General features: G+C 37.2%; 1 protein-coding gene across 3 annotated transcripts in view; it reads right to left on the bottom strand.

Annotated features, from left to right (window-relative positions):
• Positions 1–1,636: 1,636 nt before the first annotated feature.
• Positions 1,637–24,904, bottom strand: part of MYO5C (myosin VC) — a 37,609-nt gene continuing 14,341 nt past the window's right edge. For 2 of the 3 annotated variants that reach the window (XM_054837315.1, XM_054837317.1), the window contains 25 exons: positions 24,218–24,304; positions 24,020–24,131; positions 22,878–23,089; positions 22,020–22,185; positions 21,475–21,621; positions 19,491–19,655; positions 19,163–19,256; positions 18,520–18,583; positions 17,111–17,291; positions 16,429–16,522; positions 15,502–15,565; positions 15,335–15,415; positions 14,769–14,949; positions 12,881–12,974; positions 12,036–12,087; positions 11,632–11,797; positions 11,290–11,377; positions 10,419–10,514; positions 9,279–9,433; positions 8,061–8,150; positions 6,589–6,739; positions 5,894–6,176; positions 4,734–4,908; positions 4,178–4,258; positions 1,637–3,919 (listed from right to left, as the gene is read on the bottom strand). In XM_054837315.1, the coding sequence (XP_054693290.1) occupies positions 3,767–3,919; positions 4,178–4,258; positions 4,734–4,908; positions 5,894–6,176; positions 6,589–6,739; positions 8,061–8,150; positions 9,279–9,433; positions 10,419–10,514; positions 11,290–11,377; positions 11,632–11,797; positions 12,036–12,087; positions 12,881–12,974; positions 14,769–14,949; positions 15,335–15,415; positions 15,502–15,565; positions 16,429–16,522; positions 17,111–17,291; positions 18,520–18,583; positions 19,163–19,256; positions 19,491–19,655; positions 21,475–21,621; positions 22,020–22,185; positions 22,878–23,089; positions 24,020–24,131; positions 24,218–24,304 (3,232 nt within the window). In that variant the 3' untranslated portion in view covers positions 1,637–3,766. The remainder of the gene's footprint in view (positions 3,920–4,177; positions 4,259–4,733; positions 4,909–5,893; positions 6,177–6,588; positions 6,740–8,060; positions 8,151–9,278; positions 9,434–10,418; positions 10,515–11,289; positions 11,378–11,631; positions 11,798–12,035; positions 12,088–12,880; positions 12,975–14,768; positions 14,950–15,334; positions 15,416–15,501; positions 15,566–16,428; positions 16,523–17,110; positions 17,292–18,519; positions 18,584–19,162; positions 19,257–19,490; positions 19,656–21,474; positions 21,622–22,019; positions 22,186–22,877; positions 23,090–24,019; positions 24,132–24,217; positions 24,305–24,904) is intronic. The other variant, XM_054837316.1, reaches the window with a different exon arrangement.

Genomic DNA, 24,904 nt, shown 5'->3' with positions numbered 1-24,904 from the left:
TACTGACTTTAGTCAAGGATCTGTTGGGCTTGGAATAAATACTCTAGGCAGAACTAATCTTTGATAAAGTGTGAGAATCTGCTGGAGTAACACACAGGGTGAATCATACCTGCTATCATTATTTTACTTCAGATGAGATTATGACATTAAAAAATTTTTCTACAAGAGAAGCCAACAAAACTTCTGAATAATTAAAAAGCCATATTATACCTGAGATTGATTGTGATAATGATGGATTTGTATAGTATTTTATAAAGATATAAACTATTTAAACCAAAAAGGTCTAAAAAGATTACAACTTCTTGCGCTGTAGCCTGAAATTTTAAACTTACTACGTTTTTAAAGTTACAGTAGGAATTTAAAAATGGTAGCACAGTGAAACATTAAGAAATACCCTACTTACAAAGAAATTCTGTACAATGAATCTTGTTGCTAAATATCCAAAATTACCCACCTTTTCAAACAGCAAGAACTTGGAGATTTCTCAAAACGACTAAATAAGCCGCAGGCAACTGCTAACGTAGAAAGGTAGCCTTCCTATTAAGTCTACTTAGAGGGTATTTAAAGCTCAGCCCCTCTGGTTGTATCACCTCAGGTCAGTTACGTACTGGCGATTACAGTTTAAAGGCTTTAACTGCCCTCTTTCAGAATATAGAATAAAGAACATAAACTATTAGGCAAACTAGATCTTACCTGCCTGTTCCATACAGCAGCAGTTTTTAGATGGCTTCCAAATGTTAAAGCTTAAATGTACTGGGGAGGTGACTGACGACTGATTTTTCCAACTATCAAGTTGACATTCTGACAAGTAACACTGTCAATGTTAAGTCTATCTCATATTCTTAACGAAATTTAAAAGTCAAACAAACTGATTAGTGTCCATGCTGGTTCTTCATTGGATATTCTTTTACTATTCACCTGTTTTAAGACAATAAATTTAAAATCAATAAGATTAAAAATTTCTGCTTTTTTGCACTGTTTTAAAAAATTTAGGGGAAATTTATGAAAACATGTCTGAAAAATTTAAAAAGTGCTGAAGGTCACATCTACTATTGAGATTCTGCTGAAGTCACCGAAATCATGCCATTAGATGTTTGCATTTGATAGTCAAGAGGATCTGAGACAAAATGAGGGGAAGGGAGGGGAAAAAAAATAGGTCTCAGCCCAGCAGAGACTTGGATGGAAGTAACCTGTCCTAATTTTTTTATTAGAATATTATGGGAACACAGGACTGCTGTTGAGTCCTAGTCCCAGAAACTGCAGGAGTCGTGTGCCTAAACATGTCCAAAGATGCCAATAACATCTTACACACTTCTCCATAAGCCGTTTCAGTGCTTCCCCACCGCAGGAAAGGATCATCATTCAATGTTATCCCATTGGAATGAAATAGCTTTCTCCTTTACTATCATTCTGGGCCAGTTAACCTCAGTACTATCTCTTTCATGTATCTGTCTTCACTAAAACTGCTCCTTGTATTTAGAAGGATTACAGATAACAAACAGAATTTTGTACCTACGCACTGGTTGAAGGCATTAATGTCATCAATAGCAAGGTAAGTTTCTGAGAACATACAGTAGACTGATCATTTTGAACTTTCTTTTAAAAAATATATTTTGTTGTTTGCACACACAGCGTTAATAGTGTAGTTCACACAAACCTCTCAAAGTAACCCAGCATGAAATTGCCAGAACAATTTTCCCCGACCAATAATTTTTGTCATAGAGACATACATGCCTTCTGACACTTCTATGTGATGTAGATGTAAGAGTAGACTGTGATTTTACTCATACCATACCAGGTAACAGACAAACAGCTCCAGTAACTGTAAAAATGGCTACATACAAATTACAGCAACAAAACTCGCTTGCATCAAAATATTTACAGAAATTCATGCGGAGCCAAGGACAGCGTACCATTCTGACAGGAAGATACATGATGTTACAGCAAAGCAACTGGACCACTAAGTAAGTATTTACGGTGCAGCACAAGACTGACAGCATTCATTACTGTTCGCACAGTTCCAAGTAACTTCTTTCAAATACTCCCGTACTGAAAACTTAACTATTACATCACTCAAAGCACTACAAATTGATTTAAAAGCTACTTTATTTAACAGATTAAAATACTAGTCTACCTACATGTCTGTGATATTTTGTACAGCTTTTATTGCTATTGAACAAAACACACAATTTTTCCTTCATATATTTTGAAGATATCTCTGTGGATATCACCATGAATATTTCACTGTACACAGTAAACACCCAGGACATTAAATAGCAAGAATGATTCGTTCCTTATATTTACAGATTGTTCTGTGAAATTAAACAAGCAGTACTAACACTGTGTATTAAAAAAATATCAAATCAATTGCTCCTTCTTGTAATATTTAAATTAACTAAATAAATTGGAATCCCTTAAATATTTCAAAGCTTAGTACTTGATTTTAATAACTATGTCTAACAGACTAGCTAGAAAACTAGCATTATTTACTGAGGACTTTCTAAGGACAGTCATTATTGTGGTGAGGTGAATGCTGTTTCTCCAGTTGTTCTGACAAGGTCCAGTACTAAATAAAGTTACTGTTCGCTGCATTCTGACTACAGGGAGAACGCTGAACAAAGCAAAAAGGGAACAGTTCTTCTAAGGATCCTGCAATTGAAGTGAAACAAATACAAATGAAACGTAAGGAATTAAGTTTGGTTTATCAGTAAGACCAGACCACAGTAGCTGCATTCACTCCTACTCAGTGTCTGGACTGGAAGAAGGAAGCCAGCAAAAAAGAAAGGGAAAAAGAAGATGCACACATACGCGCATACTCAGTGTATGTTCTGAAATACGCTGCACTAGAAATGGACCCAAACCAGGAGATGACTCCTGTTTTTTAAAGAAGCAAGCTTGTAATTCAAACCTGGACCATGACATGAATTTTAATATCTGACATTTCTATTATAACGACTGATATGAAAATCCAGACTTGTCATTGCAGAGAACAAAACTGAAATCTATCTTCAGGAAGCGCACCCAAGTCGTCCTCCCCTGGCTGAAGAGCTACCTAGCGCGCCTGAACTGCAATGCAAGCATTCAGCATGCCAAGCCAGCAAGCCTACAAAAAGACAATGTGGGTTTGTAATGACAGTTCTCTCAGATTGATCTCAGTTCCTCAGATTCAATGTACCTATTTATACTGATTGGGTTTTTTTAAGAATTGTGGAAACACCTTCCCTTCCCTCCTGCTACAGTCTTCTAGAGCAACTGTTACAAAAAACTTTTTTTATGAAAGGAATAAAGGTATAAGAAGTATAAAAGGGTGAAAGCTACTGTCAAACAGGTCTGTCAAACAGATCCAGTATACCAAGGCAATGAACAGAGTTACCTTGGAAAAAAGCAAAGGCAAAGAAAATTCTAAAATAATAACATTTATCGCATGGCAGTCTTCCCCTCTGACTGGTGCTGAAAAGGCACCAATGCAAACTTGTCAGATAAATGCTTTTCTTGTTGGCGCTAAAAAACTGTATGGTTAGCTTTGCGTTCAGCTGATGATAGAAACTCATCATTGTAGACTGTAATGAAGACAGAAGAGTAAGAAAAGAGAGAAGGAAATCACAAGCTGAAATTATTCCTTCTTTTAAAGTCTTGACTCAAGAACAAGTTTTTAACGGCTTAATTCACTGCAAGCTGCCATACTATCCACCAGCTGGAGAAATGAACCATGAAAGTCTGCCTGTCTTTACGTAGTCTCTGAGGAAATACCAACGCATTGGTTTTATTAAACCCTTGTGAGAAAGCCAAGTTTGAAGCTGCTGGGGACTTGTATCATTTCCAAGGCATGTGGAGAGGGGGTGAAAGGAAACGTCACTTGAAAGAGATATTTGGTATCGAGCATCAACTGTGGAACATCCTCACGATTGTTTAGCATAGCCTGAAATTATAATAGAAAGGGTAAGAAAATATTGTATTAAGAATCAAAGCAAAACCAGTACATTGTTTGCTTCCCATTGCAAATATTGCTTTCACATGATGTTAAGGAGACTTGTTTTGATCAATTCCAAACATCTAGAAGCTGAGCAGCTTAGTAATAATATGATGTAAAGGTCAAGTATAACTACATAGCATCAAAACCAGTGTGTATGAAGTATCCTGTAACTTGAACATGAAAAATAATAGTTGTAGCTCTTACCTGGACTTTACGAACAAATGCTGGAGTCACTCTTTTCTCAAAATCATCTATTGGAGTGTATGAGTTGAGGATCTTAACTATCTGTTCAAATTACAAAAGACTAATTTAGTATGTCACAAAAAGTGAGAAGACAAAAAGAAGAAAGCATTAATATGCTTTTTCAGTTAAGAATTTTAAAATAAAGAGAGAATTTTGACTGGTCATCTAATGAGTTGTTACCTATATGATAATTGCTATGACTCATTTCCAGAGGATCAAGATGTAGAAAAAGTTGAACTGATTAAGGGAAACAACAACAACAACAAAAAAAGCCTGTCACAAAGAAAATACACTGTGGAATAAAACTGTGGGATGCAACAAAGCAGATAAGTATCCACCACAGGAGCAGTCAAAACGCTAACAATTGGGAATAATTCAGTTTAACAAGTGCTGATGTGGAATGCTGAGGAATGCTGTTTTTATCAAATGAAAGGCCAACAGCTCTTTGCAACAAGTTATTTCAGTTAACTAAGATTCTGCAATTGATGCTGCCAGGAGAAAATAGATGGTTTGTTACCTGCACAGTAGAAAGAGATGTACAGTGTTCACATATTTCCTTGGCATCATCCTCTGTGATCTTTTTGACCTGGAGGAGCCAGGCTGCTTGAGCTAGAGGCTCCAAAGTTTCTTTGGCATTGCTGCTTTGAAGATTCTTGTCCTTAAGCCATTCTTCCAAGTAGCTGATATTACATCTGGGTTAAACCGTGAACAGACAACAGAAATGTCAGGTTCCCTCCAACAAGCAAGTTATATTAAAGACTTCTAAAGAAGGAATGTTCCTCTAATGCAGTGTTCAAATTCATACATTTTGAGTCAAAAACATACCTGTAAATCATAAAAATCAAACAATTAATAGCTTATTGATCTGGAAGTTTAATCCTTTGTATATTTCAATCCTTTTTATTTATTTCTTAAAGCTTGGATAATAGAAAGCAAGTTATTAGTATAGCTGTTGTTTACAGAAAATTACTAATACGTACTGGCATTGCCTATTACACTGTAGCACTATATGTCTTTAAAGTATTCACTTAGAACTGAGCTTACACAGGAAATGTGAACAAACTTTGCACATCACAAAGCAGGACCGGGCTTATAACTGATGACCTAAAGGTTAAAGCAGCTTTCTTCTAGTAATATTCCCAGATGGGTCAAGATTTAACTGATTTTCTTTCACCTTAGTCTGCAAAACAGGAGCATGTTCTCTTGGTGCTCATAACAAGACAGATTATGCCCGATTTAAACCCTCAAAGGCTCTGTCTCAGTGCCTCTCTTGTCACAGAGCACAAAAAAATGCAAGTCAGCTTCTGTCTGTCTGCCAGCCAGGAGATGCTGCACCTGTTTACTATAGTAAGAAAGAATTAAAAATACTATTTGTGACATCATGAGTAAACTAGCATGGAAAGTATCCTAAACATCTGACTTTCAACTCCAGACTGTAATTTTCTCCATATTTTCCTCCATTAGTGTTTCCATGGAAAGAACAATTGTAATAAAATATGTTGAGAAAGCTCAGCCCAAAGGGCAAAAATCTACTTTTTCAAAATGAGTGAAAAACAACTGGCTACTTCCAGCAGAATGATTACAGAATATCCAGAGACTTACAGATAAAAGGCAATACATAAAAATGGTAAAAATTCAATCTCAAGCAAGCGCTTGTTGAAACTTTACTGGCTTTACCTTATCTGCATTCCTTTTCTACATGAGCACATGTCCTTGCGGAGGAAAAGACTATTGAGGGTAATAGCTCCAATCAGAAAGAAAAGCTGCTTCACTGCCTGCTTTAGAAGCTCAGAGTCCAAGCCATTCTGGCACATAGTACTATAAAAATAGCTGAGCTGTTGCAGGATAGATGTCATCGTGTAGGTATCCGTGTCATCTATACTAGAAGAACGTTTACGGAACCCTGTAGGTTTCAAGCCAGAAATTCCCTGAAGACTTTCATATTCCAGCATGCCTGGTACTGAAAGACAATAGAAAATAACTGATAAGACCAACACTCCTAAGGCTCCTTTCACTTATGTTGATTATTGAACCAAACCTACTTTCAGGATATTTTAAAAGTTAAATGATGCAAGAAAAATAAGATACTGACAAAGGCTTCTGGAGCACACAAATTTTAAAAAGTTGTTTGTTTTTTTTCCAGAATGTTGATTGTTATCAAAGCATTATTGCGTACCAGGAAACACTGTGAGGAACAAGTCTTTCCAAACCCTGTGGGGATATACTAATCAGTGGAATTTATACGCACAGGTACACATATGTATAAATCAACAGGAGAAAGAAGTCTGTCCCATCCTTTGCCTCCGTGTATAAGCTTTATTTGCATACTTCACAAGCTACATTTAAGTCTGTCTGGGTTGTTTCTGTCTTACCAATCATGGGCTGAATGTTGTTCTCCATTACAATAATGAATTGGTGATAGATACGAATGGCCAAATCACTAAGAATTTGTCTGTATTCTGAGAGATCAAAATGCTTCAAGCAGTTCTTATTCTGACGTGGAGTGTTACACTTCATAAATTCCTACAAGTAAGTCGTAAATATAATTATTAGAAATCACATAACATTATATAATTATAAGTTGCTACTATAATGTAACATATATATTAGAGTAACTGGCTGAACACAGTCTCAGAATGAGTCAAAGCTACAGCTAACTTCAATGGATGCTTCCAGTTCTGGGCTTCCTGTGCTTAATTGTCCAGTTTATGTTGATGTTTATCCTCTTCCTAAAGCCTGCTAAAACCAAAGGAAAGACGTGCATAGGTTTCAATGACCTTTGGAGCAATTCCTAGATCACTTAAACAGAAAACAAACTCCACCCACCCCCCCAAGGGGAAAAAAAAAACCCAACAAAAAACCAAAACCAAACACAAAACCAAAATGCAATTGTTTAAATTATGTTGGGAAAAAAAAATACATTGGATTGCTGCAAAAAGATCTCATTTTTGGACTTTTCATCTGGAAAGTTCTGACTTCAAAAGCCTAGACTGAATCCTTACTTGTTTGAAGTCTTGAATGTTGATTACAACTATAGATTGAAACTCTAAATTCTGGATTCAGACCTCTCCCTATTGTTGCAACTAAATGATGAAAGACTTATTAATTAATTAAATGTATTCATTCTGCGCTGCTCTGTAGCTGTTCTCGATATGACCACAAGAGGGAGGACTGCTGTTTAGACAGTACACAGTTACAGCAATTCCAAGGCTTTATGGTCCTGAAGACTATATTCTTCTGTGCCTATGCAATTTCAGTTCGGTCTACCTAAATTTATAAAACCTAGCAATAAAATATATAAGAGTTTGCAATTTAAAAGAATTTAAAATAATTTTGTTTTTCAGGATAAAACTTAGCTTAAACAAGAAAGTTAAATAAGGGGTGGCGGGGGGAAAACAGGTATTTTATTGTTTTGCTCCTTCCCTGAAGTTTTCTTCTGCAATACTGGTAGCAGCAGGTTCTTGAATGGTCACAATTATACAATAGTAAAACTGGGGTTGTTTTTTTTATATATATACACACACACATATATATATAGCTGGACATCTGAAGTCCAGCTCACATTAAACTCCTGTGGAAGAGTTCAAATTAAGTAGCGGTTTCCACGCTGTATCTTTAATCTACTTTAGCACTTTAATGTTTCCTTGATTTCACTTGATCTGTTAGTTCTATATGGTCTTATTATTTTTGTAAGACAACACCATTGCAGAGCAATATGAGTATCTAAGTATCTGGAAGGAACTGTGGTGAGGTGGTAAACAATTATCTATTATCACTATTTTTAATTCCAATTAAAGTCTGTCACTAGTAAAGTAATGGAATTATTTGATTAAATCATTCCTACCTCTTCCCCGCTGTACTGCTTCAAACAGTTAAGAAAATAGTATGTATTGGAAAGCCAAAAGGACAACATCTCAAAGTCTTCTGAATGTTCCTGAAAAATGTTAAGTATTGCAATCTTATATTGGTATTGCCTTATGAAGTTAATTTACTAACTAAACTTAAGACCATTACAGAATTGGTATAATAGAGCCCATATATAGCAGAAGGAACATACAGCATCTCTAACATGCTAGCTGAACAAATCATGTTGCGTTTTGAGGCTAATATACATATGTCAAAGTTCCCTCTTATCTGGTAAAGACCGTTTAAGTCTTCTTATATGACAGACTGGCTAAATAAGTCTGAACCAAACAGTTTTACAAATTTCTGTGTATAGCGTTGTAGCGTACTGGAGGCCTTCCTGCAAAAAAGTGTGAACAAGGCCCGTATACACAAATGAAACTGAACTACATATAAACGCAATTCTAACTACTTGTATGTTTTATTTTTGTTTGCTGAGTAAGCACAAGCTTTTCCAAAAGATAAACTATGGTATAAATTTGCTTGTGAACAAACTGTAGGCATTCTCTATACAACAAATGCAATTGCATAAACCATAGCCCATTCCTGCCTGTGCTACAAAGCATGCCTGGTGTTTTATTGCATTATAAATCTATAATAAAGCATTCACATAGCTGAATTTGTTATGTAAATGCGACAACAGGCTAACGATTCTTGTTTATAATCTGATTTTGTAAACTGGTTAGTAACATAACTTCAATCATTTGAGTACTAATGCTGCAGTACCAAATGACATGTCAAAAAAACATTACACTAGTACAACAGCAGTGTAAAAACCTCTTAAAATTCAGATACCTGCCTGCTGCCAAACATACTAACCTTCATCTCTGTCCATCTGACTTCTACCAGTGCCGAAAGCACAGGTGCACTTCACCTAATTAGCTACTCATTGTAAAATGTAAAATACTTTATTTTGTTAACAAGCTCTTCAGATAAAAATAACTTCTGTTAACGTATTCTGTGTTCAGTACAGTAGAATCTTACCTGAAGGCTTTACAGGGATACTACTACAAACTTCAAGAGTGTCACTAATGATTATTATTCTATTATAGGAATATTAGCAAATGAAAGTGTGAGCATTCCTCAGGTACTATGCATGCATCTTGTAAACCTTACATTAAAAATCAAAGAGTACAGTACAGTCAGACATAATTCCTACCTTAACAACTTGTTTGATACCATCAATAGTTACACTCATGAAAGATTTCAGCATGTCAGCATCATTCAGATAATCTGCATACCTCACACACATGAAAAGGATGTGAGCTGGAAGGCCAGGTATCATATTGACTACAACTCCACGTGGCTTTAAATCTGCATAAAGGAGAGTCATTAGGTTTATTACATAAAAAAAAAAAAAATGAACAATTCAATGTATCATTCTGAAAAAGACAAGCACTATGGGGTTCATGTCTTCAGTGACCAGTCACTTGATAATTGATTTACTGATTAATTGCTTGTTTCTGAAAACTTCTGTAACAGTATTCTTCATATAAGAGAATTAATTAAGTTTTCCAGAGTAATAGGAGAATATCGTAGCAAATTCTGAGGTTCAGCATGGGGTCCGCCAGGCACGACAACTTCAAAAAGCAATTTGCATTTTAACTACCCACTGGAGGCCCCACTAAATTCTGGCATTGCTTAATGGTACACCTTTGTTCACAAAGATAGAAACATTCACAAGGCTGAAGTAGGTGAGAAAAGGAAGATGTTGTTTCCAAGCAGTAGTTTATAAGGGTGCTAACATACATGGAAAATCTGTTGAGTTTACCATTAATTGTGAGCCAATGCAAAAACTGGTTTGGCAGTTAAGATTGATATTGTGAAGTAAGTCAGAGGAAGGACAAAATTCCTCTACAAGAGAAACATGAAAGTACAGTTCCCTTCAGTGAAGAGAATGATACGAAAAGGACAGACAAGAGAGTAATCTATCACACGTGGATATAAGCCCAACAATTTACAGACTTAGTAGATGACCAGGAAAAGAGTAAATTCAAGTCCCTGGAGTACTCTTGAGATTTATAGCTTTATAATTGAATAAATAATAAGAAAGATAATAGAGTCACCGTTATATAGGAGTCAGACAAATTATTTTTATGCAGATAAGACGCTTCTGTGTTTGAAATGACTGGCAGTAGAAAGAGAGCAATATAGAGCCTCTGAGTCGTATTGGTGGTAAGGGAGTGGAAAAAAGGCAACTTTGAACATAAGAGAAACACAGCGCCTTGTAGTTTGTGTTGCATTGTTCTGCACTGAACATCATTGACTACTGACAGAATTTGAAGTGTTACTAAAATACCGAGGATCAGATTTTGAATGATCCTTTCTTCGTCCTCTTTTTTGTACTCCATCATTCCAATGAACTCTTTGGACAAAGCTGGCACATGAGCTTCAGCTGTCAAACACAAAAGCACTGTTACCTGCGGGCAAACAGCTAAGCTAACGTTCACATTAGAACAAGCTATTGTAGAAAAGCAGTTTTCTCTGTAATAAACACATTATGGGCCCTGTTCGCAATAACATTCTTAGCTTACGGTTCCAAGCATTAGGAGTTAAATAACATTTATATTCTTAATGTGATTAGTTTCACTGGATTCAGTGGAATTACTCGCACTAATAAGACAAATAAACAGCCACAACACAGCTCTACGTTAGTCATCTCTGCAATGTTTTCAAGTGTATTCTGTGGTGAAGAATTACTTGCTATACAAGGGCTTTGTACAAACTAATTTCAAATCAGGAACCATCTGCCATTTGAAGGCTCATGGGAAGAGCTACTCATCTGATGCAAACCTAACACTCTATTGGCTCAGAGACAGTTTGCGTGAATGTATTAACCTTTGTTGGCAGAACCTGATGCCCATGGCTTAATCTTTTATTGTATAGTCTAGGTCCCATACGTGCCCATTATTTAGCTGGGGAAAAAAAAACAAACCCAGAAAATCAAAAAAACCTAAACAAAACCCCAAACAAACAAAAAACTACCACACAAAACAGGAAAGGGGTTTTATATCATTTCAGTTGGTGGTTTCCTGGCACTTTTTTCTGAGGTTTTAAAATTTCTAACCCCACACCAAACCCTACCTTTTTCTTTAATATAGTTTCTTTCAAACACACACTGAAAATCCAAATCTATATTTGAAAAAAATCATCATATAACAATATCTTACTTTTTTCAATAGTCTTGGTAAGAGTTTTGATCTGATCCTCCAATTTTTTTATTATTCTGTCTTTCATGTCTAGTTTTTCTTCAAGATCCTGTAATAATCAAAGCCTGTGAGTTCAGAGCAACCACAATTAAAAAATGTCTTCTACTGCTACATGTTATTGCCACAATTAAAGAGCACTATGATGTGTTTTTACTTATATTTGGTGGAAAAAACATGAAATCTTCATATCTTTTTTTCTACCCCACTTGAGAAAACATCCTGCCTATACCATGAAACCATGATTTCTTTCTTTTTATCCTGCATTTCAGGCACAGTTTATTAAGGACGATTTCATTTCCTCACCATATTTTCTACAGTAAGTCGAGTTGTTTCTTGCTTTATCTTGCTTTTTACTTCATCCTGGATTTCATCTTGCATCAAACCATTGCTCAGCCCCTCAAGTTCTTGGGTTGTGACTTTCAGTCTCTCTTTTTCTTTTATGTCTGTTTCATTCTGGGCCTCATTTGTTCTAAGAATAGATAGATAGGAAGCTTTGTCTCTTATTCTTCTTCTGTTAAAGCATAGTCATATCATACTTGTTCATTACTTATTAACTGTACGCTAGGCCATAAGGCAAATCTGACACTGGAGGTGGTACTTTAAAGAGTCTAAATGACTTTGTTACTCCAGCTTATGGCAACTACATTTCTTACATTTAAAAAAAAAAAAAACCCACCAAAACCAAAAACCCCAAACATATTATTTACCGTTGTTGTGTTTTATCCTCTTCTAGCTCATAATGCAGCCGATTAGACATCTCTTTCATTTTTTTCGGTAATAATTAGCAACAAAACCCAAAACAAAAGAAAAACAACAAAATCATATTTGCTTGCTGTTCTGTACTAGTATTTAGTACATCTCCTCTTAACTCATAATTTCGTTTAATCTGATGAAATTGAACGGCATGCCAGACAATGTATCAGAGAACTATCCGACTACTCCACACCACAGAGAAGATTGTACGGGACGGGGAATTTTGACATTACTAACTTCTTGCAGCTGGCCGGAAAACTACTTGCAAATCTTAAATCAATTGCTTAGAAAGACACTTCAGTTAGTGACTCAGAAACCTCAGCAAAGCATGCTTTCCTAAACTGAGAAGAACTTTCAAACATGCAAATTTAGCAAGAACTTTTTCCTCTGTCTCCCACTCAATTTTTCAACACCCTCTGAAGTCCACCTCAGAGTATGCCTTAAGTTCCAAAGCATCTTTCCTTTCTATGATTGTTTCCAAAGAGCATACTCCATTACACATATTCCTAGCAGAGCCCTACTGAATACACTTGCAGACATCCACACCATAGAACCAAATGGCCTAAAAAAGGTTAAAAAAGAAAACATACACATACTTACATATACTTTATTGTTTAACAAGAGATATAAACTACACATTTTTTTCATCGTGTTTCTTACATTTTACTAGCAAGAAATAAGTAATAAGGCAATGAAGTTATCATGTAATATTGCTTCAGCTTTTAAAAATTCAAGTATACGGAATTCATCATGTTCATCTTAAACAAATGTAAGGATAGGGACCACACTGGTACTTTACCTTTCAACTTCACAGTTTGTTCTTGAAGACGGTTTTCAAGATCTAATTTTTGATTTTCAAGTTCAGAAACTTGCTGTTTAAGATCTGGGATCACCTTTTAGAGGAAAAGATTTGTGTATTTTAGCACCTTCCTTCTTTTCCAACGTCTGCAATGGTTCCTACAACAGTGGAAGACCTTCAACTGCAAATAGTCAAAGACTGGGGATACGCTGCCAGGGAGTACTGCTACCTGCTCACCTGACTTGTTTAACCTTTCTGGAGGCATCTGCTGCTGGCCACTCTTAAAAATGAAATAGCTAACTAAACATCTGGACTAGCCCAGTACTACCATTCTTCTGTTCTAGATTAAAGGAAATTACACTGTGGCTTTAATTTCCCTAGTTCAATTAACATTAGAAAAAAACCTCAGTATGTTATAAAGTAATTTTTTTAAAATAAGTAACTTTTCCTTATATTTTCAATTTTGGTAACTAAAGAAATATTTTCAAAACAAAGTTATTTTTCACTCAGCAGAAAAATAACACAGTATATACTATCTTCTGGAATAACAGCACTTCCTTGTGTTAGAGTCTAATTATTAGTGTTGTGTAAAACCTGTAAGCCTTGCCTGTAATTCGTTAGCAATTTGATATGCTTAGCTGCCCTCTGGTGGGGAGAGCTTCAGAACTGCACAAATCTGTAACCACCATAAATCCCCCAGGCGTCTGGTTTTTCACTATCAAATCACAGAACTTGTCAACCTGAGACACAGAAATAGCTTCAAAGAGGCTTCTGAGAAAAAAAAAAAGTCTATTTTCTGTCCTCTGACTACAGGGAAAGAATGGAGTAACTAAATTCTGAACTTGAATGCCTCAGCACAATGAAACTTGCAGCTGGTTGCTATGGGTTGACCCCCGTAGCCAAGCACCCACAGAGCTGCTCACACCCTCCCCACCTCCAACCCCACACCCCAGCAGAACAGGGAAAAGAAGAGGAAGAGCAGAAGCGAGACAACATCTGGGTCAACATAAAGTCAAGATAAAGCCAAACACCCCCTTTCCTTCTTCCTCTACCTCATTTTTTTTATTGCTGAGCATGACGTTACACGGTAGGGGATATCCTTCTAGTCAGCTCAGGTCAGCTCTCTGGGCTGTCTCCCAGCTTCTTGCCCACCCCCAGGTTAACTTGCTGAGGTGGGGCAGAGTAGGAAAAAGGGAAAGCCTTGACACCATGCAAGCTCTGTTCAGCAAGTTATCAAGACTATTTTACCCACAAATCCAAAATGCAGCGTCACACGGACTGCTAAAAAGAAAGTTAACTCCATCCCAGACAGATCTAGTACGCTGTTATAACACTGACCCACAGAAAGTTACGGTGTCACAAAACTGCTTTTCATTAAGTCTGAAATACCAAATGCGTTCCATCAGAAAAATATATGGCCTGACCAAAAAATAGGTATTTGTTTTAATTATCAGACAACAAGATTAAATTAGGTAGGTATTAAAAAAAGGTACGGTGAGCTAACTTTCTGGTCATTGCTAAACCTGATTCATTTTTTAGTTAAAATTCTGTGTAAATAAAAAACTAAATAAATAATTGTTTCTTTATGACTTCCAGTATAAAGCTGCGTATCTGTAGAAATTGTTACACCCCTCAAAAGTTCCTTGCATTGTTGAGAAACTGCAAAAAGCAGACCCAAAATATGTATAAGCTCAGCAGTGGACATCCTGGCAATCTTGTGAAGTTCAAAACTGCTTTTATAAAATGTCAATATTCAGCCACAGAAGCATAATCCTTGAGATTTCAAGGACACGACTGCAGGACTTTGAGGGCTTTGTACCACAAACATGTTTGGATTGTATTACTAAGTAACAAAAATATACTTTGCTTTACTACAGCTTGATCTTACCAGGTTTTCCGAAGTTAGCCTGCTAACTTCGAGTCGAATACCGTCATTTATGTCATTTTCCTCTCGAAATAATTTTTGTAGGTGATTAATATCTTGGCTAAGATGCTCGACTTTGAAGTTCAAACCTTCAATCTCCTTTTCATATATTTCCTTCTGAGACTGGAAATGACTTTCCAATACTCTGAAAAAAAAAAAAAAGGAAGAAAGAACATGGCAGATGCAGTACAACCTCCATGCAATGGGTCAAGTTTAATACAAAGTGAAAAAAAAAGTACTATGGTTAACACGCAGACGTTCCATCACATCACCTGTTCATTAAGTGAGTTGAAAGTTATGCATAGTATCTCAGAGGAAACACATTTCCCTGATGCATACACGCTTACCTCACTGACTTAATAAAAGTTTGTTAAAGTGATTTTAAGCTGCTCAGCCAGTCATATAACGTAGTGTGTGTTCATTTCTTAAACAGATGTTCACTACTGCACTGTCAAATTAGTTACTGATCTTTCCATTTGTTTTCTAGATCACAGCTTGGAGTTATGAAAACACCAAAGAACTGAACTAACCTTGTAGCTTTTTTCAAGCCCTCATAAGCAAACCAGAGTTCTCCGTCCTCATTCAAGTGTTCCAAATCCTCTGTAGAGAGTCTAGAATACAAGGCAGTATTATTAGTGCACAGGTGAACAAAATGCAGTGCTTAACCTTTTTAAAAGACACCTCAGAACAAAATTACCTGCTTCTTACATCTTCCAAATCATAACTTTCAAGAAGCTGTGTTGTAACTTCTGACATCTTTTCTGGAAAAAACAAAGTTTATTACATTAATAATTTTCTCCGCACATTTCAAATTAAATTTGATTACAAAAATCAAACCAATTTCTTAATCTAATTCTTCTTAATCTTCTTTCCTGGTACTCAGTAAATACATCTGATTTACTACAAGAATATGATGACGGACTTGTTCTACTTCTGCACATGTAAGGTGCACTAGATAGGAAAAAACCCCAAATATTGGTGGAATACCTAAACATGTCAAACTTTCAATGCAAAGTTACATTTTTCTGTTCTGAATCTGGACAACTGCTAGAGCTGTATAGGTTATTTGTTATCTAGTGCTAGATTACTACATTAAATGCTGCAGATACAGGTTTGCTTTATGACATCGTTAGCACTGAAGAAAGCGCACAACAGTAGTGCTTCTTATTAAGAACCTTTTCCCAAAAAGAACTCAACTCAGCAAATTATTTAAGCATACTTAACATTTATTGGACCTAAGGCTAAAGACAGGATGAATGAAAGCTAGATAATGTATTGTTTCCGTATTCTTGGGTCTCTACAAGCTACTCGTTAAATTCTAAGTGAAGTTTAAATTATTAGTATTGATTTTTTAAACACAAAGGAGAAATGTTTGAAATCAGAGTTTATTCAAAGGGGTACCCCAGATCTCAGTACTCAGCAATCACTTTGTTGTCACAAACTCGCCTGTTGTTTTGGGGGTTTTTTCCCCTTGCAAGTAAAGGTATAAATAGAATGGAATCGCTATGGGATGACAAGGAGAACTGGGTTTTTTGTCAAAGCTAACATGGAAGAAATCAATTTGAACTGGCCTGGCTGACATTGTACTTGATAAGTTCTCTGAATTATCTAGTATGTAGCTTACCCCTCAGTTCTCGTTTCTGTGACTGAGCCTGCTTTTCAACATCCAATTTTTGTGTCTGCAGCAGTTCAATTTCCTTTTGCAATTCAGGTATTTTCTGAATCAGACAAAAATTATAGACTGAGACAAGGAGTGAATGACACTGAGTATCAGTTAAATCATAACAGTAATTTTAATTAAGAACAAGTTCATGTGGCAAAAGGTTTAAAATGTGTTACATTTAAAGCATCTGGTTCTCAGGCATCAGAGCAGAACAGTAACGTGATGTAGTCAAAATATATGTGTTTGTGTCATTGAATTGAGTCAGAGAAAAAAGTGACTTTACACAAAAGTATTATTTTCAGGATCAGCTTATAAGCTACATTTATGAAAAATCCTCTGAAAAACTAATACTTTCTTGGAAAAAGGAAGATGACAGCCCACATATTTAAATGTATAAATATTCAGGCACAATTTCTCTTCAAAACATGCACTTATTTCTGCGAGCAATAACTTACTCATATTGTGTACTATGTGAAAACAATGCAACATAGTGGTCTATCAAAATACAGCTTATTAACTACAATTTCTTCTAAAAAGGCACTGGAGATAAAGAAATTAGTGAATATAACCTATAAATAAAACACCCATATTCTCTACTTGCTTTATCTAGCAAAAACCCAGAATGAAATGTGTCATACTTTACCTGTGCTTGTTTTGCAAGTTGTCCTACTTCCACTTTCAAGCCATCCTGAATGACAATTTCTTGCTGAACTTGATGTTGTAGCTGAGTTTTTTCTTCTTTCAGAATTTTAATTTCTCCCCTGAGCAATTCAATCTCCTTTTCATAGTCCTGCTTCTGATTTTGGAAATTTTTCTCAAGTATCCTAAACAAGACAACGAAAAGTGGGTTTATTTTCCTACATTCCTAAGTGAAAGAGTGGGCTTTGGTTTTGTTTTAATTTGAAGGACATGTTTCATTGAAGAAAACTTAAATGAACTAGAATTACTTGAAAATGCTATCCTACATACTCAGAATCAATCTACAGAATGGATGATAACAAGATGAGAACGTCCCTGGATTTCCCTACATCTAATTCAGATATTGGGACTGAATTCAAGGCAAAACTGAGGTTTTTCCAGTTAAAGGCTATCTAACTCTTTGAGAGTTAGCCTACCTGAGCAGCTTTCCACTACATTTACAGCCAGTCAGCAGTGAAGAAGGACATAGCAACAGAAAGCCCCATGCCCTTCTCAGTAAAACATTGTAAGAAGCTTTCAATTTTCTACTAGTCCCCGCTGGAATGGACTGGCTTCCAACAAAATATAGCTAATGGGCAAAGCAGAAAAACTAGCAAAGGAGTCCTCTTAGTGTAGTCTGAAGTTATTTGCATGTGAAATCAGACGGAGCTGAAACACCACACAGCTTCCAACCCTCAGGAACAGTGACTGATTGCACTCTTCACACTTCAGAGAATAGCACTTGTCTGGTACCTACGATTCTCTGTCTTATACTGGAAGAGAGTTACTGGGAAATAAACACTTCATCTGAGAAAAACATGCTGCAAAGCAACAATCATTTATTGCTAAAATAATAGGATTTTTAATATTGCAAATGAAATACCAAAGGGAGAAGGAAAAAAAAAAGCTTTTCCCCTATATTGTCAACCAGATGTCCTTTACGAATGCTGCCTTTCCTTCAAGCTGAATCTTTCAATTCTGTCCTTTAACAGCCTCTTCACAGGAAGTCTGACTGGTATGGCCATCAGCTGCTCTTCCAGCCCTGACTGAATTCTGAGGGTATCTCCAAAGAAACCACTATGATCAGGGTTGACTTTCAATTCTCAGAAAGACACATGAAAAAACAGGAAAACACAAATGCAAAAACAAGCTCAAGTCTACAATATGATTTCCTGCAAGTGACTGACCCACAAACAAGTACGTGCTTTTCCTCAACTGTACACGAAGTACTTCAGTACTAGCATTAATGTCCAAGAACACTGACAGATTCATAACTGATGTAAGCATGACACATTTGCAGCAGGAGAAAGGAAGGCAGGGAAAGAGGGAAAAAAATGAATGCTGTTTCAAAGCAATAAAATTCAGATTCCATACATTCTCTGATTTTCTTCTTTTTGTACATCATTGAAGAGTTGCTTTGTGAGGTCATCCATTTTCTCTGTCAAAAAAATATTTCAACATTTCAAAGACCTTCATGCAATTATGTGCGTTTATTAAAACAGTATGACCACAATGAGAAGTTTTGTTTTAATAAGCAATCCTTAACATACTTTAAGGCTGCAATTACTCCCTCAAGTGCCAAAAATTATCACAGTAAAATTTCACAAGTAATGCTATAGAATAAAAAGGTTCTGAAACACCAAAGTGTTATTCATCTAAAGTATACTTGATCTCATGTGCTGCCTGTGTCCTTTGAAATTAGATTCAAAAAAGCAGTATATTAAAGGAACCAAGGACAAAGCGACACTTTGAAGGAATGCATGTGTATGAGACAGGAAAAATAAAAGGAGAGCTTTTGCTACTGAAAGAACAAATCTAATTGAATTATTAAATATTAAATACTTGCACTACACATTCTAAGCAAGGGAAGCTTATGACCAACTTTTAATTTAGAGTAAATTCAGCATTTATATTGCTTTTATTAGAACAAAAAAGTCATTTACCTTTGCTGAAAACTTGACATTACAATTTTCCCCCCACTATAACTCCTTTATAACTAACTCCTTAGCTATTGTACCTTTCATTTCCTCAGTTTTTTCTTGGAGCTTTATTTCTAATGTCTCTTTCTGTTCTTGTAATTCTTTATTCCGATTCTCAAGTTTTAAGATTTTCTGTAAACACATAAAAGTAAGCACAATATACAAATTACAAAGGAAAACCAAATAGGCCACAGAAAGTCTTACATTTTAAGAAGCATATATGGACTTCCTTCCTTCCCTGCCACTCCTCCTGCAAAAGTGAAGTCACTTAGTAACTCTCCACACATTTGATAAATCCAGTAATTGAAAAACTGAAAAAAAGATTTAAACTAAAATAAAAGCACCCAGGTGGCAATTAAAATTTACCTGTTCACTGTCCTCTTTATGTTTTTTTCCCTTCTCTTCAGATGTCCTCTTTTGAGCAGTTAACTTTTCAAGATCTAATTCCAGTTTCTGAATTGTATCCATGTCATTCATATGAGTTGAAGCCAGATTGGTCAATCGTTCCAGCAAACCATGATTTTCTCTACTCTACAATGAGTGAGGCAGGTTAAAAGAAACAGAAAAATGCACACCTGAAACTGTTTAACAGAATTTTGAAGGACCTGACCTACTTCTGCTCACCATCCCCGATCAATCATGATTGCTTCAACCAAGGATTGTTTCCATCAATTAGAGTAAAGCTACCATCTTAAAGATGGTAGCTGGTACAGCTCTCAAAAATAAGCTGCAAAATAAACATAATATGGAATTCCCAAAACTTACTAAAAATATTGCACCAGAATAGTATCTCACACATCCTTCAACTTAATACAAGTAACCCCATCCAGAGATTAGACAGACTACTTAAGAAACAGTAAAAAAAAAGTTCATTGCAGACTCTTCTCACTGGCACAACTAACCCAAAATGATAAGGAAACCCTGGGTGATTCTTTCCACCCTGGATTTAAGAAAAATCATAGAATATCCTGAGTTGGAAGGAACCCATAAGGATCATCGAGTCCAACTCCTGGCTCCACACAGGACCAGCCAAATCAGAACATATGACTGAGAGCGTTATCCAGACGCTTCCTGAACTCAGTCAAGCTCGGTGCTGTGACCACTTCCCTGGGGAGCCTGTTCCAGTGCCCAACCACCCTCTTGGTGAAGAGCCTTTTCCTGATATCCAACCTAATCCTCCCCTGTCGCAGCTTCACTCCATTCCCTCGGGCTCTATCGCTGGTCACCAGAGGGAGGAGATCAGCACCTGCCCCTTCGCTCCCCCTCGTGAGGAAGCTGTAGGCCGCGATGAGGTCTCCCCTCAGTCTCCTCTTCTCTAGGCTGAACAAACCAAGGGACTTCAGCCTCTCCTCATATGTCTTCCCCTCTAGACCCTTCGCCATCTTTGTTGCCCTCCTTTGGACACTCTCCAATAGTTTTATGCCCTTCTTGTACTGTGGCGCCCAAAACTGCACGCGGTACTCGAGGTGAGGCCGCACCAACGCGGTGTAGAGTGGGACAATCCCTTCCCTAGACCGGCTAGCGATGCCACGCTTGATGCACCCCAGGATACGGTTGGCCTTCCTGGTAGCCTGGGCACACTGGTGACTCATGTTCAACTTGCTGTCGACCAAGACCCCCAGGTCCCTTTCAGCATGGCTGGTCTCCAGCGTCTCATCGCCCAGTCTGTATGTATAGCCAGGGCTGCCCCTTCCCAGGTGCAGAATCTGGCACTTGCCCTTGTTAAACATCATGCGGTTGGTGATTGCCCAGTTCTCCAATCTGTCCAGATCTCTCTGCAAAGCCTCTCCACCCTCGATGGAATCAACAGCTCCTCCCAATGTGGTGTCATCCGCAAACTTGCTCACACCACCTTCTAGTCATACATCCACGAGAATACTTGTGGTTTATTATAAAGGACATATCCCTTATGTATCCTCCTGTCTTGTCAAGTAAACTATGGATATTGTAATTCATGTAAGCCTCTAGTCATAGAATCACAGAATGGTTTGGGTTGGAAGGGACCTTAAAGACCATCTAGTTCCAACTCTCTGCCATGGGCAGGGACACCCTCCACTAGACCAGGTTGCCCAAAGCCCCATCCGACCTGGCCTTGAACACCTCCAGGGATGGGACATCCACAGCTTCTGTGGGCAACCTGTGCCAGTGCCTCACTGCTCTCACAGTAAAGAATTTCTTCCTAACATCTTATCTAAATCTTTTAGTTTAAAGCGATTACCCCTCGTCCTATCACTACATGCCCTTGTAAACCATCCCTCTCCAGCTTTCTTGTAGTCAACCTGAGAGCTCCGAATAAAACAGGTATGATAAAAACATTAGTACAAATCATAAACTGACTGGTGTCCCTCACCTGTTCTTCTATCTTTTTCTGCAGTTGCTGAACTCTGTACGAAAGCTGGATATTCAATACAAACCGCCGAATATTCTGAAATCTGCGCCTGGCAAGCCATGCACGGGCATATTTCTGAAGGATCACAGCCTTGTGTTCTTCAAGCATCTTTAAAATAAAATAATAACATCTGTCTGTAATTATCTATGGCTCAATCAGCATCAATTATAACATTCCATGAATCCACATACACTGGTAATGACAATGCTTCTCACGGAAGTATCAAAATACTGAAATATCCAGACTGCAGACACATTTGAACCACTGTAGTAATCACACTAAATGATCTGCATCAAATAGAAACCAGACAGAATTCTTAGCAGCTCAGAGATTAGATCTAAGCTACTGTATTGGTATTTTTATAGTAACAATATAAAAACAGAGTAGAAGATATGAGAACCAGACATGCAGAAGGTAAATTATTAGGGATCATTGCCCTTATCTCCATCTCTCATACAGCAATAGCTGTTTCCAGTTATTGAAATAGAATTTTTGATAGGCTGTACCTTCCGATATTTTTTTCTTGCTAGAAATCCTCTTGTATAAGCTTGAATTGTTACAGTAGCCACATGGATGAGCTGGAAAAGTCTACGGACCAGGTAACCCCGACAGTATTTCTGAATAATTATAGCTGCCCATGTTTCCTTCAGAGTTCTTGCAGTTATAGCTTGCCTTAATTCAAAAGACAATAATGTTTACTTCAGTCACGTTAGATTTCTAACCCTCATTCCCTCAGTTAGCCAAATCACACACAAAAGAAAAAAGAAGATACTGAAAAGAGATATCCACTATCTAAACCACAACTTTTTCTTCACAGTGAGAGAGAGGGAATTACCCACAATCTTTGAAATCTGGTCCACAACCAATTGCTCTGATGGTCTCTTTCTGAAAATTTCAAAGCCTACATGGAGCCATCTTCCTCTCAGTCTGCTCTGTGAACGACTGGTGCAGTTTCTCTGCTGCATACTTCCTCGTAATTATTTGTACACACTAATTTTTATAGACCCTTGCAAACTGCTTTTCCTTTCTGCTACTTGATTTCTTCTCTGGCTCTGAAGCTAAGCAGTAAGCCCAAGCCAACAACTGGGTCGCTCCTCACTAGCTAAGGACTGAGCTTACAGGTACACAGACCTCTCAGGAATCTGACAGACAACATTTGAAATCTGCTAGAGTACTTTCTTCATATCAGCTGAATAACTTGAACATTTTCAAGTCCATAATTACATTCAAGAGGAAATAGAAATACAATCTGAATTGCTTTTTCATAAAAACTACACTTCCAAATTAGCGTTGGGGATTAGTTTGACCTTCTATATTCCTTCAGGCATGCCCTAAGAGCAAATTCATTTATCAGCCAAAAGTACCGTACAGTCCGCTGCCCCCGGAAATACTGCTGAATTATAGTAGCTGCTTGTTTTATGCGAAGGAATTTCTTCCGCTGCAGCCAGCCTCGAACACTCTTTTGGATTGTGATGCATGCGTGTCTCAGTTTATCTGATCGCAGTTTTTCTAAGTAAGCAACCTGTCCTGCTCTGAAGAAAATTTTTGTTCTCCCAAACTGATATTGGTTATTATCCTGAAAAAGAAAACAATAGGTATATTGAGTTTTTAGTCTATTATTGTAGACAAGACACTCTCTTCCTTTTATAAATTGACACTTCAGGCAAGGTCTTCTAAAATCTTGCTAAATAAGATCTGCCTTCTTTGTAGATAGGAGTATATGGGGGAAAATCCCCTTAGCAGGAAAGAACCAGGGAATTACATCCACAGATCTCACCCTAGTGATCTCAAATTAAAGGCAGTATCTGGACTTATCATCAAGGCCTTGAAAGCAACCTCTTCACCCCCTCCTACACGTCTGGTTCCTTAGGCTCAACAACACTTTTTGGTGCTCAAGTCTGGCCTTGAATCAGTGAGCTGTGGGAGCAAAGTCTCAGGGAAGAAGCTACTTTTAAGTTCAGGCTCTCAGCCTTGGCTTGTGCCGGAGCTATGTTGCAAGTACGCCTGTGTTTGGTCTTATACATGCCTGAGTCTGAACTCAATCCTGATGCGCTGACTTCAATCACTGGCTTGACTTGGACCAGCCTCATCGCTACAGACTTGTCTAACAAATAGGAGCAATATGCAAAATAGCACATTTTTAGAACAGTTCTCCAATATGCTGCATTCCCACCATCAAAACCCCTCCTGTGTACATAAACTTCTAATACTTGACAAACGTATACCACTGTCTGTTCACTGGTTCATAAACATAGGTAGCGTATCTTTCATTTTACAAGTGAAGATACTAAGCAGAGAGAGGTTAAATCATCTGTCTATGGCCACATCGCGACTGTGTCACAACACAAGATTCTTGACTCGCAAGCCTGTGTGCAACACACTAAATCAGGAAAGATAATGTAAATATCTTTCTGATTTGAGGAAAGAGATACTACTCTTGGCAAAAGAGATCGTTTATTAATAATAGCTGCTATAATACATAATGGGTCAGTGCATACAAACTAACCTGGATTAGTCGCTGCAAAACAGTCTTGCAAATCTGCTTTTTATCATTTAGGGAGAGTTCCTGCTGTGTCATAAGAATGCTGTAACGGCTGAAAAACTCAATGTAAGTCCACCTAGAAAATTCAAAATTAGCAAATGCAATTCATTTAAGAGACACTTAAGTATTTTTTGACATAAGGAGGCAGGCTGCCATCCCTACCTGGATGGGTAGCTCTGTGCACTAATCCGAATAGTTTCCAAAACACCACATGCTCGCAGTTGCTGAGCCACTCTTTTTGAATCAAACCTAAAAAGGTAGAGTTCTAGTTTACATTTTTGCTGGGTTGACAATGCAGTAAAATTTATAACCAATTCTACTAGCTGGATTTCTATTTCTGCCCATAAGATACAGGGCTCCTTACTTTTTATATGGCATCTTACCGTGTTGTTTTGTTGGGTTTTTTACATATGTGATAGGGAGTATCTGGCTTTTCTTTTTCTGCCTCAAAACAAAGGGATGACTATATTTATTTTTCTCTTATGAAACGTCCTGCTTCTTTTCAATATTAAATTCCAGCTAAAACCTGTATAACAAAGTAGATTCCACATGTCTGCCCACAAGCCAGACCAATAGCTGCGTCAAGGTTAACTCCTGCTTACAGTTAGTGGTTATCAAACTAGATACAGAAATTATAAAAACTATCTGGCATACATAATTGTATTATAACATTAAAATGATATAAAATTGTGGGAAAAAGCCTAGGCTATGCTCAACACTGCCCATACCTTTTTTGACTTCTAAAGCTCCTCTGAATATTTGTGTGGACAAAAAGGAAGTTCACAAGGAGAACGGCACTGGCTTTTTTTTTCCTTAAATATGAATTGGTGCTAATCCATATTGTACAAG

Source organism: Grus americana, chromosome 10 (assembly GCF_028858705.1).
Source record: "Grus americana isolate bGruAme1 chromosome 10, bGruAme1.mat, whole genome shotgun sequence".
Lineage (NCBI taxonomy): Eukaryota > Metazoa > Chordata > Aves > Gruiformes > Gruidae > Grus > Grus americana.
This window is presented reverse-complemented; position numbering and strand designations above follow the sequence as displayed.